This window comes from Lissotriton vulgaris, chromosome 1_1, assembly GCF_964263255.1.
Source record: "Lissotriton vulgaris chromosome 1_1, aLisVul1.2, whole genome shotgun sequence".
In the NCBI taxonomy this organism is placed as follows: domain Eukaryota; kingdom Metazoa; phylum Chordata; class Amphibia; order Caudata; family Salamandridae; genus Lissotriton; species Lissotriton vulgaris.
In genome coordinates, this window is record NC_141685.1 from 1,019,500,720 (window position 1) to 1,019,516,248 (window position 15,529).

Genomic DNA, 15,529 nt, shown 5'->3' on the forward strand with positions numbered 1-15,529 from the left:
TGCTGGCGTAATACCAGCATTTCTTGTTTTGCTTTGTTGCAAACAAATCCAATGTCTGTTTGCCCCAAGCCTGGAACACTTTGTTCACTTGAACGCGATCTAATTCCCATTCGTGGCAGTTTGATAGGGACCTGCTGAGTTTGTCCGCTAGTATATTGTGAAGGCCTCTGACATCTTCTGCCTTGAGAGTTATGTTGTGAAGTGTAAGCCATTCCATAACTCCTGAGCCTACTTTGATAACGTTGCCGATCTTGTCCCTCCTTGTTTATTCACGTAGAACATGCTGGTGGTGTTGTCGGTTCGAACTAGGAACGAAGACACTGCAATCCTTGGAAGGAACGCTTGCAAGGATAGGAAGATTGCCTGCAATTCCAGACTGTTGATGTGTCGTCTGTACTTCTGAGACCATTTGCCTTGTACTTGTAAATCTTGGAGATTACCTCCCCATCCCTCCATGGACGCATCAGTTGTCAGAACGAAGTCTGGAGGACTCTGTGTGAACGTGAGCCCTTGTGTCAGATTGGGTAACTGTGACCACCATTGAAGAGCATCCACCATGCGTGGAGTGACTTTGATGACGTCGTCGAAGCAATCTGTTGCTTGTTTCCATTGAAAATGTAGTTCCTCCTGTAAAGGTCTCATTTTCAGGCACGCCAAGGGAATGAGATTTATGGCCGAAGAACACATTCCGAGGAGTGAAGCGAACAGGCGAACAGAAAGTGACTTTCTTTTTGAAACCTGTAGTGCCAATTTCTGCAGGCGAAGTTGTCTTTCTTGAGATAAGAATGCCTTGCATTGTATTGTGTCTAGACGTGCTCCCTGGAAAGGTAGGATCTGATTCGGATGTAACTAGGATTTGCTTTTATTCACAGTTAGCCCCAGAGATGCAAAGAGATCGCGACATGTTGAAATGGCATTCTTTACATTGTGCTTTGAAGGACCTTTGATTAACCAATCGTCCAAGTACGGGAAGACCTGGATTCCCCAAGAACGCAACGTTGCCGCTGCCGGGGCTAGGCACTTTGTGAGGATCCTTGGAGACGATTTGAGTCCAAACGGGAGCACTTTGAACTGATAATGGGCGCCAGCCACAGTGAATCGGAGATACTTTCGATGTTTTGGATGAATCGGGATGTGGAAGTACGCGTCTTCCATGTCTAAGGATGCCATAAAATCTCCCTCGTTCAGGCAGCTTAGAATCTCTGACAGAGTGACCATGCAAAAACCCTGTTTTTTGAGGAACCTGTTGAGGTTGCGAAGGTCCAGTATAGGTCGCCATTCCCCGGATTTCTTTTTGATGAGGAAAAAACAGGAGTAGAAACCTGTCCGTTTCTGATGAACTGGGAACTTTTCTATACATTGAATAAGCTTCCTTGAACAATAAGTGTGAAGACGAGGCAGGGGGGGGGGGGGGGGGGGGGGGGGGGTCCCTTGGGCGGAGTAGTTTGTGGCTTGGTGACAAATTCTAGGGTGTGCCCATTTTTTACGAGGTCTAGCACCCAGCGGTCGGAGGTAATTCTTTGCCACTGGTCTAGGAAAAAAGAAATTTTCGCCCCCACAGGGAGGGGAGGAAATGTGATTGGCACTCGGCTGAACTCACTATTTTCTATGAGAGTCTCGCTCTTCATTGTTGGAGCGTTTTCGGCCTCCATGGCGAGAGAAACCAGCCGTATTGGATTGGCGGTACGATGATTGGTAAGTATGTTGATATTGAGGCTGATATTATCTGCTCTGTTGATGGTAACCTCCTCTAGAGGAATAGCCACGCCCTCTAGCACCTCTGAATGTTCCCCGCTTGTATAGTAGAGAACCCAAAGATCTTGCGGTATCAGTGTCAGTCTTGATTGCTTGTAGGGCTTCGTCAATATGTTTGCCAAACAAAGACTCGCCGTCATAGGCCAGATCTAATATTTTTGTTTGGACTTCTGGTCGGAAGGTGGTAGCCTTTAACCAACCCTGGCACCTGAGAACTGCAGACCCAGCCAGTTGCCTGAAATTTGTGTTGGCAATATCCAGAGCGCAGTCGATCGTTTCTGCTGCTGCGCGCTCTCCCTCCAACAAGATCTTTCGAGCCTCCTGTAGTTTGTCCTCTGGAATAAGGTCAATCAGACCAGCCATGTCCGACCACATTTGGCGATCATAACGCCCTATGATCACTAATGAATTCGCTGCCCTGATGGAGGCGGCAGCCATGGTTGAGAACTTTTTACCAATGAGGTCAAGACGACGTCCCTCTGGTGGTGTAGTGATGGGTGCGGCCGGATTTTTAGACTTTTGTTAGGCGGCCTGTGAAATGACTAAATCCGGCCTGGGGTAACCAATGAGGCTGGATGGACTGTTGATCGGAGCACAATATTTTTGATCAATCCGTGGAAGCACTGCAGGCACGGATGCAGGATTTTTCATAATCTTGATGCCCTCATTCCATATGTAATCTATTATTGGAATTGCTCTGGTAATTTTCCTAGCCTCTTCTTTGAAATCGTGTAGGAAACAATCAATTTGTTCCACCGTCACTAGAAGCTGAAACCTAGTAGCAGCTCACTGCATGAGGTTATGAAATCCACCTATATCTTCTGGAGGCGAGTCCGATGGTTGTGGAGTTGGTGGAGACGGCATGGGAATATTATATGAATCTCACGGATCTAAGTGAGGATTCTCTGGTAGCTCACCTAATTCTACTTCTTCATCAGAAGAAGTGTCCGGAGTTCGAATAGGCTGAGCAGGCTGGTGCTGTTGAGGAGGTTCTGTAACTGGAGACATTGGTGCCGGAACCTCCTGCTGAGGTATAGGATATGGAACTACCACAGCCTGAGGTGGTGGAATGATCTGCTGCGGTGGAAAACGCTGCCTATAATCAGCTAACATGGCCTGCAAGTCCTGAATAAGGTTAGAAGGCAGATGGCTGGACTCTGAAATCCAAGAATGCCTCTGGTATCCTGTGTGGTGAGGAGCAACAATGTCCTCCTGGTAGTAGTGTTCCGTGTAGTCTTCATCTTCCTCGTCATCTTGACATTTAATGTTCAGTTTGGAAGGATAACAAGCTATTCCAAAAGCTCCTTCATTGTCATCATACTCCTCTTGGGCATATGTGTCGAGGAGGTGAGATGGAGTAAGTGGTGAGATGTACGAACACTCTTGTCTCTGGAAAGATTTAAGCTGGAAACCTTTCGAGGAAATAGACATTAAAAAAGTTTGTACTGCCACTAAAGACTTAGTAGAAGCAGGTTCCACTCCTGTAGATGGTATGGTCGTTGGCGGGGGCATTGGAGATAGAATTACCGTCGATGGACTGTTCATTGTAGTTGTCGTTGACGGGATCGTCGTCGACAAGATAGACGCAGACGGAAGCATCGTCGACGGATTCGAACTGGGCGTCGACGGGACCATCGTCAACCGACTAGACGTCGACGGGCTCGACGTTGACGGGACAATCGTCGACGGGTTTGATTTCTTCGCCGACGAGGCACTCAGACAGCACAGTAGATGTCTTCGTCGACAACAGAAGCTTCGTCGACGGTACCTTAGTCGACGAGTGTTTTGACGGCTTAGCAGATGAGGCTTTCGTCGACGGATCAGACACAACGGTTTTCTTAGGCACTATGGAAATCCACGACAGGATAGGTGAAGTGATAGATGTTGTAGAAATTGACACCGTCGATGAAGGAGCTGAAGATGTGACAGAGATAGTCGACATAGGTAAAGCTGAAGAGACAGAACAGCTTTTACTCGCGGTTTTGATAAATTGCCTTTTAGAGTCCTTGAGAGCTGAAGCTTCTGGAGGCTGAATAGGCCCAGGGGAAGTAGAAGGAGACCTTTGAGAAGGACCAGAAGTGGAGTGGGAGGATTTGAGATGTTTTCTCCCCTCACTTGATGAACTGTCCTGAGATCTTGCTCTCATGCTGGAGGTCGAAGCTCTATCATCATCTTCAGTTGAAGAAGATTTGAGCCACAACAGGACTCTAGCCTCCCTATTCCTTAGAGGTTCTGAAGGGAAGGTTCAGCAGATCTTACAATGTTTAGCCTCATGCTTAGGGTAGAGGAAATAGATACAGTCCTTATGTTGATCATCAACATGGACTCTCTTTTTGTCGCATGTTCTGCAAGGTGTGAACAAGGCCATCTGGTCACACATCTTGAAGGATAAACTGAGTAGCACTCCCTTCCACATGACGTGCAGTGAAAATCTGAGGAGAACTGGCTCTGCAGAGAGTGTTTCAGAGGGAGCTGATAGCTGATTGGTTGGGACAAAGACTTTGGTCTTTTTAGCATAATGCTGTAGATAGAATACTAGGATTTAGGCCTCCGGCCTTTTTTCTTAGGGCCTACAACTATCCTTTACCTTTGGCACTGCTTTTTTATTTACGGAGGAGGGACTCCCGCCTCGGCGACGGGGAATGATTCAGGCATGTGAATCTATTAAAGATACCCCAATACTGGATAAGTATATATATTTGGTGTCTATGCCCTATGATCCCATCATGTGATTATTCAGATATCGGAATTGTTAAACAATTCAATTAAAATTTCACATATAACTAATGCAAAAGTGAAACCATTGTCTTGTCTCCTCATTACAATCTCGCAAAAACTCCCCTTGATATTGGGAAGCCCTTTTTTTTAAAAACTTCTAATTTTGATTGGCAGTTTTAGCCAAAGGTGAAGTGACTGGTAGATTCAGCAGGTGCCCAGAATTTCCAATGGGCTCATTATGATCTATGCACATCCACGCTGCAAAAGCTCAATTAGAATTCTCTCTATTCAGGCCATACCACAGCAAAACACAACAAACTCCTGTACAATCTGGCATATTATACCTGGTCCTTGGTTTTCCCTTCTCGCTCTCTGATGTGTGTAGTGACAATTCGCTCGCTCTCCTCTCGTAACCTAGGGTAGGGGGACAACTGCCACCCAAGGAGAAACAAAAGTGCAGATTGAGGGAATTTCAATAAGTTTGCGAGGGGCTTCACAAGTCACAAAGTATTTCAAATAAGCTATTTAACTTCAGAATAAAAGAAACATCCACTACACACCCATAAGTTGTTAAGAGTGAAAGACAGATCATAAGAGGGTCGGAAAAACAAGCGCAATCCAGAGGAGAAACGGTATGGTACAAGTATAGGGTACTCATAGCCACTAAATTAGCAACAATTACATAGAATTGAACTGGTACCCAACACAAATGCAGCATTCTGAAAGCACGCTTGCCCATGCCATCAACTAAACTTAAAAGGAAATTATCGAAGATGTGAATGTGCAACTTAAGTGTGTAACATTAAAAGGGAACAGTGTCACAGGGACACAGAGGGCTTAAGGTCCAACAGAGAAAAGTTCCATACCCCAATAGGATCAATAGGATAGGACAATGTTTCTTTTGTTTGCACCCACAAAATGGCAGCTCAAATCCCCTTTATGTAGAAGCTAAATTCAGGAAATGACCCATAAACTAAGCTCTCAGCACAGACCGAAGGCAGGTTATTTGCATATGCTTTTTAACACAGTAAACCTTGGGCATACATGCCAAAGTCTTGTGTCCAAACCACTGCCTTCCAGTTCTCTCCCAAAAGAATTGGATGCAATGTATCTAGTGCAAAGGCTAACTCAAGAAGTGGGTGTGGCAACTCCTACACAGGAAAAGTGTTTGTGTTGCAACAAACAACAAATATGAGCTGATGGTAAAGAAATTTCCGACATTTAAGTGAACCATCACCATCACCACCACCACCACCACCAACATGATGCATACAGGCTTCTGAAAGTCGTACATAAGGTCATGCCATTTCAGAGTACCTGCAGACTCTTATGTCAGACATTAAAGCTTTCATCTTTAAAAAATGAAAACGCAGTATGTGTAGGCCTAGTATTTTACACATCAGCACCATTCCTTTTTTGTTTTCTTTGCCTAGGACTGCAGTCCTACACTTTAACCACACAGTAACCCAACGTCTGAGGGCACTAGTGCTGCTTAACCAGTTAACTTAAACCTCTCTTAAGAGTATGCTAAACTATGTTTATACAGGCAACTGTTCCAACTTCAACAACAACCTATACTGTGAAGCTGAATGCAGTGCATGTGGTCTATATTCAGAAGCATCCCAATTATTGCTCTTTTCTAGGTTTTCTAATTTGCTGACAATATACAACTATTGTATGTACAAGTATGGAAATGGGCGTCAACCCCCAAAAATATATTTAAAGAAAAGAAAGAAATCATTACCTTTTGGGCACACTTTTTAATGACGGTGGCCAGCTCTGAGACTACCAGATCAACACACTTCAAACTTGGCTCTTTGAGTTTAACAAGTTGCTTTCGCACTATTGTTTCGAATGCCATGTCGGGCGTGAAAAGCCCAGTTCTATGCCCCACAGTAAGCGAAGAACAGGGCCACATGAAGGTGCACGAAGGCCAGAAAGCAAAAAGGGAGGAAAGAATAGAAGGGGACAGGAAAAGGAAGAAGAGAGGAAAGTCAGAGTGTTAGTCAGCAGATACGTCAAGCCAGACACATGGGTCAAAGTCTCGCTAGCATTTCTGAAGAAGAGTGTGTGTATAACCACTTAATACAGCATAAAACAGATTGAATTGCCTCTTAGAGATGGCAAGTTAGACATCACCCAACTCTGGCCACAGAGGCCCTCTTCCTGAGCCGAATTTTAGCCAACGTGATGACTGATGTTATGTTTGGAACCAAACATTCATCATGAATTCCTCTATAGGCTTCTTATCTCTGCTTCTCAAATGGATGCAGTCCACAATCTGGTAATGAAAGCCCTTGAGATAGCTAGAGGAGCAAACTGCTAATGCACATCCAGGTCACTCGCATGAACATGGTGATTTCTGGGATTCATAAACAAATTGGCAGGATCTTTGAACCAAGTGCTGGCTTTTTCAGATGCACGTATATTTGAAAGAGCAGGCACACATCGGAGACGAAAAACCCCCCACCAGTTATTTAAACAAGAGCCAATCTCTGGCTATTTTAGCTTCACAACTGCTCCCCTCTGAACAGACACTCAATCTAAGAGGTCAATCTGGTGGCTTTATCCCCAAATAACTTCAGCATCCAAAAACAAAAATAATTAAATAGCTTTAATGCTACGTCCGTTGGAATTCAGATTTATTCCAGTCAAACGCTTGACCTCTCTGCTGAGGCTAACAGGAGTGAACGTTTAGTGCCTAATGGGGAAGGTAGTCTTATGCCTTTGGATTCTTCCCAAATATCTACAGCTTTTTCTGTTTTTAAACATGCTCAAAACGTTTATTTTTTACTTTAGTGCAGGGTTATTACTTAAGAGATTAAAAGACCAAAATCTTATTTTTAATCACTGAGCTAAATTGAATGTTTTATGTAGGTGTTCAGAATCAACAGAATTTAGTTATCGTCCGACATTTTATCTTGATGACCTCATGCAAAGAATAGGATTGGCAAATCAGAGGTCAAACATCTGGATCTGCTTCATACTATTCAGCACAAGTGTTAAGAAACCGCACCAAAATTAGGTTAGAATTACCCCCATGCCCAGGATCCCTTCCTTACCAGCAGAACCTCATGGTGAGATTTGATCCCCACCAAATAGTGCAGATCTGATCATGGTTCATGAAGACTTTACAGCAGTGACTATAAACTTGCAATGATCAGCTGCCAGTGAAAGTCCAGTCTTCGACATCAGATGTGGGCACCAGGGGATTGACAAGACAAAGGCCAGAACAAGAGGGAGAAAAGCACCCACCATCTAAATAATCACAAAGGGGTTCGCAGCAAGGGATAACTAACCCTAAGGGCAATGGTGACATTCTTTTGCCTACAAATTTGCACAATCAAACCCACTCCAGTGTCATGCATCACTAAGACTCCTCCCTGAGCGGGTTGGAAAAGCTTGCACTTGAAACTGAACTCGTGTTGGGTCAAGCCTTTTTTGGTGGAATGGAGGGAGCATAGCGGGCATAAGCCAGAATAAGATTCATCGGCTGTTTGCTAATATCATCATCTCCACCTAGATCAGCTGTAGAAAAAAACAAGCGCTACACAAACACCTGTGTGAATGGGACTTGGTTAAGGGCCACCACAGAAATGGGACTTACTCCTTTAATCAGTTTCTCATCTTGCCCCACCTTTTTGCTTACTTCCCAGATGGTCACTCAGAGGGGAGCAATTTTCACCCCATCATGCCGATTGCTACTTAAGAAGCTTGAAGATAACCTGCCCATTGGTCCGAGAAACTCTTGGCATCTCACCCGGCCCTCTACTCTGGATTGTCAAAAAGGAGCCATTACTGTGGTCACAGGTCTCTCTCCTTCGCCATCTTTATGGATAACCAGTTAGTAAAAAATGGGAAATAATTCCATCCTCTTTTATAAAACGAAGCCACATTGTACTTCGATGCCCAGTTCCACGGTCTCAAATAAACTGGAGTAACATTAGCAAAGAGTTTGGCATAATGCTTCCTGACACAATCTTACTGATGAGAAGACAAAGCATTGAAAATATTAGGAAGAGCTCAATCCCCACTCTCAGCAGATGTTTGGCTAGGCACTGCATGTTCCAGGAGGATTGAGGAAAGAGTTTTGCAGGTACAATGAGCAGGTTATAGTCTTGAATATGCTACCCAGCCCAGCTGACCGATATGAAAGAAAGCATTGCGCTTGTGGTGAGTTTTCACTACCTTAATGGTACACTGTCTAACAGTATTGATTAACTCCTGAATGACCAGATCCACACACTTCAAGCAAGGCTCCTTCAGTTTCACCACCTGCTTCTTTACGATGGCCTCGAAGGCCAGGTCCGGAGTGAAGAGCCCCGTTCTACATGTATCAGAGCACAAGAGGGAAGAGGATGGGACAACAAATAACAGGAAAAGGTAAAACATTTCAGAAACACAAGAAACAAATATAGCAAGCCAAAGGGTGTTTATTACATCTGTCCCCAGCGCCTCGAAAATAATACACAATTTGGGTTTAATGAAGGAGAGAATAAAGCTCAGTGGGGTGGATATTTGCTGCTGAGATGCCCTTGTACCAGGCTTGTGACCAGTTTGAATCATAGCCTGGCACACTCTGCCCTTCCCTGCACGGAGGTCAATAAATAGCCATGTCTATTAAAATGCCTAGAGTTTATTTTTAGTTTGGTCTGGTTTTGGAGACTTCGGAAACAATGTTTATGTCAAATTAAATGCGTTTTGACTGAGGTCATGAAGTTGAATTTTGACTAACGTTTGTAGCACTTTAGTTTAAGGATTGGGGTAGTTTTGGACAATATGGGATGACGGGTGACTGTTTTCAGTGTTGTATTCCACACTTTCTGTCTATTAAGAGATCAGTTGTTAGGGTATAAGATATAGGATGCGGTTATCAATTTTAGATTCTAAGCAAACACTTGCTATAGCAATTTAAAAAAATTCTATTTGAGAAGTTTTATGTTGTAGGGGCTTATCTCAGTACCATGATTTGTTATTCCATTTTGAGCATGAGGTGGAATTGCACTCCCAGAGTTGCCATCTGGCATTTGGAGAACAAATTTGACTGGTAAATCCTGAGGCAGGTGACTATATTGGAAGGGAGGTCAACCTTCCAGCTCCACAGGCTGATGAGAAGCACAGAGAACATACATGAACACTGAAACTATGTCTAGTCGGTGTCTACACAACGGAAAGGAAAATGCTACTTACCCAGTATGCATCTGTTCTTGGCATGTAGAGCTGCAGTCACATGCTGTACGTAGCCTGCCATCTAGTGTTGAGTCCGGATGTTCGCACTTTGTTTTTGTTCGAAGAAGTCTTTTCCAGTCACAAGGTAGGTGACTCCTCCTTTCGGTGATAGTGCGCATGGGTGTGCGCATGGTTATCGACTCCATTGTTAGATTGTTTGCCGTGGTGGGTGATAAAGGAGTAGTAAGAGATGTCCATGTATATATGTATTTAAGTAAGATGTAACTCCAACAGGTATAGATACCCGAGGAGGCGGGTGGGCGCATGTGACTCTGCAGCTCTACATGCCAAAAACTGATGCATACTGGGTAACATTTTCCGTTCGAGGCATGTGAGCTGTAGATCACATGCTTTGCATAGACCATACAATACTTATCTCCCAAAGCGGTGGCTAACCTGTAGCTGTTGCAGTTGTCTGAAATAGTGTACGTAAAACTGCTTGGCCCACACTAGCTTCCTGTCTTGCTAACACATCTACACAATAGTGTTTTGTGAATGTATGGAGTGTAGACCATGTTGCAGCTCTGTAGATATCATCTATGGGTATATTTCCTAAGAAATCCATAGAAGCCCCTAGTTTGCGTGTGGAGTGCGCTCTAGGGGGAATTGTTAGTTTTCTTTTCGCTTTTGCATAGCATATTTGAATGCACTTGACTATCCACCTTGCAATGCCTGCTTTTTGATATAGGATTGGCTTTATGCGGTGAAGCAAAAGCGACAAATAGTTGGTTTGTGAAAAGGTTTTGTTCTTTCTATATAGTAAAGAATTGCTCTTTTCACATCTAAAGTGTGTGACACACGTTCTGCCACAGACTCTAGTTGAGGGAAGAACACAGGAAACTCAACAGATTGGTTGATATGAAAGGCAGAAATTACCTTAGGTAGAAATTTAGGGTTGATCCGAAGAACCATTTTGTTTTGGTGTATTTGTAAGGATGGTACTTCTATGGTTAGTGCTTGAAGCTCACCCACTCTCCTCAGATATGTGATAGCTATGAGGAAAGCTACCTTCCAAGTGAGAAATTGTATTTCACACCTATGCAATGGCTCAAAGGGTGGACCCATTAGCCTGGTGAGGACAATGTTGAGATTCTACACTGGACCAGGTGGAAGTTTTGGAGGAATGATTCTTTTAAGTCCCTCCATAAACGCTTTAATGACAGGCACAAAAGAGACCGATGTGTGTTCTGTAGATGTGCAGTTATTGCAGCAAGGTGTAAGCTTATGAAAGAGTACGCTAGATTGGAATGCTGCAGATGTAGTAAATAGCAAATGATGTTTTGAACTGAAGCGTCCAGTGGATCTACCTGATCGTTATTGCAGTATATTACAAATCTCTTCCACTTTGCTGCATAGCATGCCCTTGTGGAAGGACGTCTAGCCTCTTTGATAATATTCATTCAGCCTGGCGAATGATTAAGGTAGCCAAGCTCTAAGATTTCAGGTGCCAGAACGCAAAGTTGAGAGGGCTGGGATCTGGAGGTCTTATCTCACCATTGCTCTGAGTGAGAATATTGAGAGTGAGGTCTAGTTTTTGGTGAGAAACTATTGAGAGCTCCAACAGGGTTGTGAACCTGGGTTGTCAGGCCCATGTGGGAGCAACTAGGATTATTGCCAGGGACGCCTGTCTGAGCTTCCGAACCACCAACGGAAAGAGAGGGAGAGGCGGAAAAGCGTACGCAAATATCCCTGACCAATTCATCCATAGTGCATTCCCTTGGACAATGGGTGTGGATGCCTGGATACAAAGCTTGTGTATTTTGCGTTTAGGTTTGTGGCGAACAGCTCTATGTCTGGAAAACCCACATTTGGAAGAATGGGAGGAGAACTTGGGGGTGGAGTTCCCATTCGAGGATCTGTTGTCTTTGACGACTGAGCAGATCTACAATCTGATTGTTTACTCCTGGAAGGTGTTCTGCAAGGAGAAACATTTTGTGACGTATGGCCCATCTCCAGATGGTCTGTGCTAGTTGTGCCCCCGTTTTTGTATGTAGTACATTGCTGTCATGTTGTCTGTATGGATCAGGACAGCTTTGCCTACTAGATGAGCTCGAAACGCTTTGAGCGCTAGAAAAATCGCTAGCAGCTCTAGATGATTTATGTGAAACTGCTTTTGGCGCAGGCTCCACATGCCCTGAATTATAAGCGTGTGGAGATGAGCTCCCCAACCAGTGAGTGATGCTTCTGCTGTTAGCACTATTTGTGGAACCGGGTCTATGAAGGGCCGTCCTTTTGAAAGGTTTTGTGTATTCCACCACTGTAGAAAGCGATGGGTGCGGCCGTCCACGAACACTAGATCTGATAAGAGACCCTGAGCTTGGTTCCACTGACGTGCTAAGCACTCCTGAAGGGGACGCATGTGGAGTCTTGCGTAAGGGACTATTAGAATGCAGACGCCATCATCCCTAGTAACGGCATAAATACTCGAGCTGGCAATGATTGTTGAGGCTGAAACCAACAGAGTAAAGTTTGCATATTGCGGATTCTTGCCGGATTGGGGTAGGCCAAAACCTTTTTTGAATCTATTGTGGCTCCCAGATACGCCTGTAAGTTGGATGGATGTAGATGAGATTTGGACAGATTTACTGTGAATCCAAGATCGTGGAGCAATTGCACTGTTTTGTGAGTGTGACGTAGACAGCTTTTTCACAAGCTGGCTTTTATGAGCCAGTCGTCCAAATATGGGAAGACGTGAATGTGTTGTCTTCGAAGATGAGCTGCGACTACTGCCAGGCACTTGGTGAAAACCCTGGGTGCAGTAGTTTCTCCGAATGGGAGCACCTTGAACTGATAGTGACGGCCTGCTACTGCAAACGTGAGGAATTTGCGGTAAGCAGGGTGTATTGTGATATGGAAATAGGTGTCCTTTAAGTCCACAGTGGACAGAAAGTTGCCTTGTTGAAGGAGCGGTGGCACTTGCTGAAGTATGACCATGTGAAAGTGTTCAGACTGAATGTATAGATTTAGTTATCCAAGGTCTAGTATAGGCCTGAGAGAGCTGTCCTTTTTGGGAATCAAGAAGTACAGGGAGTATACTCCGGCCCTTTGATGTTTTGATGGGGCTGGTTCTATCACTCCTTTCTCCAACCGAGAGAGAACTACTTTTTCTAGAAGGGTAAAATGTTCCTGTGACATTGCGGGTGATCTTGGAAAAATGTTTGGGGGGGTATTTGAAAGTTCCAGGCAGTAACTATATTAGATAATTTGTAAAACCCATTTGTCTGAGGTGATGGTGTTTCAGACCGGAAGAAATTGAGAGAGACGTCCCCCTACAGTAGTAGAATGATTGGGGGGTAGTGGAAGGAAGTCACTGTTTGTTATTTGTGGGGGAAGTGCGTGTGGAGTTGCCTCTGCCTCTGCCTCTTTCCTTACCATTGTTTCCTCTAAAACCTCCTCTAAAATAGCCTCTTGATGAGGGCGATTGGTTGTTGCCCTTGTAAAAGGAGGAGGGATTTTCTGGAGCCACCCCTGTAAAAGCGTTACAAGAAAAAGGGCTTGTCCCAGACACGTCACTAGGGCGTGGGTAAAGAATGGTACAGGAAAAATGGCCCCAGTGGACACAAATTTAAAACAAAGGGAAACATTGTATACATCAAGTACACCTGTTAAAGCAATTACAAACAATATTCTTCATGTTAACCATATTTTATTCATATGGAACATGGAATCTCATGCTCACAAGATGTGATAATCGTTAAGCACAATTGTAAAGAGGTGCCCCAAAAGGGAAGGAGGGGTAAGTGCAGCAATGTTCAGATGTGGGGGTAAGTGAAGGAAGGAGGGCAGTGAACAATATAAACATCTAAATCATGAAAGAAGCCAATCCAGCCTTATTAAAGGCTTAGTCTATTTACAACAGCATAATGTATAAAACAGATTAAGGGGACACAGTGAATCAATCACTGTTGTCCACAAAGGTAAACAAATAGTGAAGCCGTTGACGTTTCGACCCTGGGAATAAATGTAGCAATTGGAGTCCTTACAGTAGGGTCTTCATCAAGACAAAAAAGAGGGAACATCCTCGGGACACTGGAGAATTCAGTGTGGAACTGGATGAAGATGGGCCTTCCGGCTCCACAAGGAAGGCCCATCTTCATCCAATCCCACACTGAATAGCCTACATTCATTCCAAGGGTCCAAACATTGACGGCTGGATTGGCTTTTTTCAAAAAAACAATCTAACAATGGAGTCGATTCCCATGCACACTATCACCGAAAGGAGAAGTCACCTACCTCGTCACTGGAAAATAATTCTTTGTACAAAAATAAAGTGCAAACATCTGGACCCAACACTATGTCAGGTTATGCACAGCATGTGATCTATAGCTCACATGCCTCGAACACATTATTTCAATTTATACTTTACAGCCAAAGTTACTGAATATATGGAATGTTGGGGGGTTGGGGTGGTTTCTAAGTGCGGTCACTCAAAAATGAGACAGAAAAGAGTTACTGATTTATACCTTTGATTTGTCAGTGTATGTATCAGCCATAAACTCAGTAAAGGGAGCCTGACAGAAGGTATGCAAATACACAAAAGGTAGGAACACCAGAGAAGGACAACACACTTTACTATAGGGCAAACATACTTACATTACCTTTAATTAAGGTAGGAGAAGTACAGATAAACTATTTAGCACTAACTACTAGAATACCAATAGAATGATCTCTAAAAATGGTCTTTTCAATTGCTCAAAGCTAACAAGTGGCATCTACAGGAAGCATTTTTGCCACCATTTCCAGCTTTGAGCTTCCTGCTAACTAGAAAACTTGTGCTGTTAAAGGAAAAAGGTGAGGTTGCTTTCTCGCAGCCAATCTGCTTTATGGTCTAGCATAGTGGTTCTTAACCCTTTGACTGCTGTGGGCCCTCTGTAATCATTACTGAAATCCGCGGACCCCCACTGAATCATTATTGAAACCTGGGGCCCTCTCTGCTGAGTCACTATTGGAACCCTGGTCTAAACTATTTTTTTAAATTTGCATCGCAAAACAATACTCAAAAATATGGAAAACAGCATTCATCAAACACTACATCAATAATGAAATATTGTATTTTATTAATAAATATAAAAAACATTGATTTCAGTGGGAAGGTTGGACCTTCGTGCACACTATATACTGTTTGACTGCTCCCACAAATCATTCCGAGGTTACAAACTTAATGTTTACCCTGCAATTTCAAAATTCAATTCACATTTACAGAATTTTTTTAAAAATTGACTTTTACAGGTTGTGTTCTTTACTTATATACACCTTCTTAATCTGCAAATATTTTTTAATTTTCTAAGGAGTCCCGGACCCCCTGAGCACTAGCACTACTACTATACATCATATGCCAGTGAGAACTGGAATCCAGCAACACCAGGAGAACAGGTGCTACAGATACCATCTTAATGTGCACACAAGATTAAACTGGAGCATGAAGGACAGATCCACATCCATCTGTGAAGAAAATGTGGTTCTCGATCTTGAAAATGTACACTTTTGCAATTGCAAACAAGGAAAAGATAAATCCTTGTAACAAGAGTTCACCAGGATGGATTTGTTTCTCAGTTAGAACTCACTGCCTTAAGTGAATTACCAAATTATATTAATATTTTTCCTTTGCAAAACTCTTTACATAGTGAAAACAAGAGCAAGCACATGATAGTTTAATTTTGCTTTAAAATATGCTCCGAGATCGTGTGAGGTGGGCAGTGAAAAATGTTAGAATGATCCCACTACTGGAGTGAGAAATTTGTTGAGCTTTGCAAACTGAAAACCAATTATAACATTGGCAACTAAAACTCCAATTGAAGAAAAGGACCACATCAGAAGCTTTGCAAAT

General features: G+C 43.5%; 1 protein-coding gene across 3 annotated transcripts in view; it reads right to left on the reverse strand.

Moving 5' to 3' along the window:
• Positions 1-15,529, reverse strand: part of DNM2 (dynamin 2) — a 799,525-nt gene that overhangs the window by 422,006 nt on the left and 361,990 nt on the right. For all 3 annotated transcript variants that reach the window (XM_086961600.1, XM_086961585.1, XM_086961594.1), the window contains exons 10-11: positions 8,662-8,800; positions 4,818-4,904 (exon numbers count right to left, since the gene is read on the reverse strand). In XM_086961600.1, the coding sequence (XP_086817726.1) occupies positions 4,818-4,904; positions 8,662-8,800 (226 nt within the window). The remainder of the gene's footprint in view (positions 1-4,817; positions 4,905-8,661; positions 8,801-15,529) is intronic.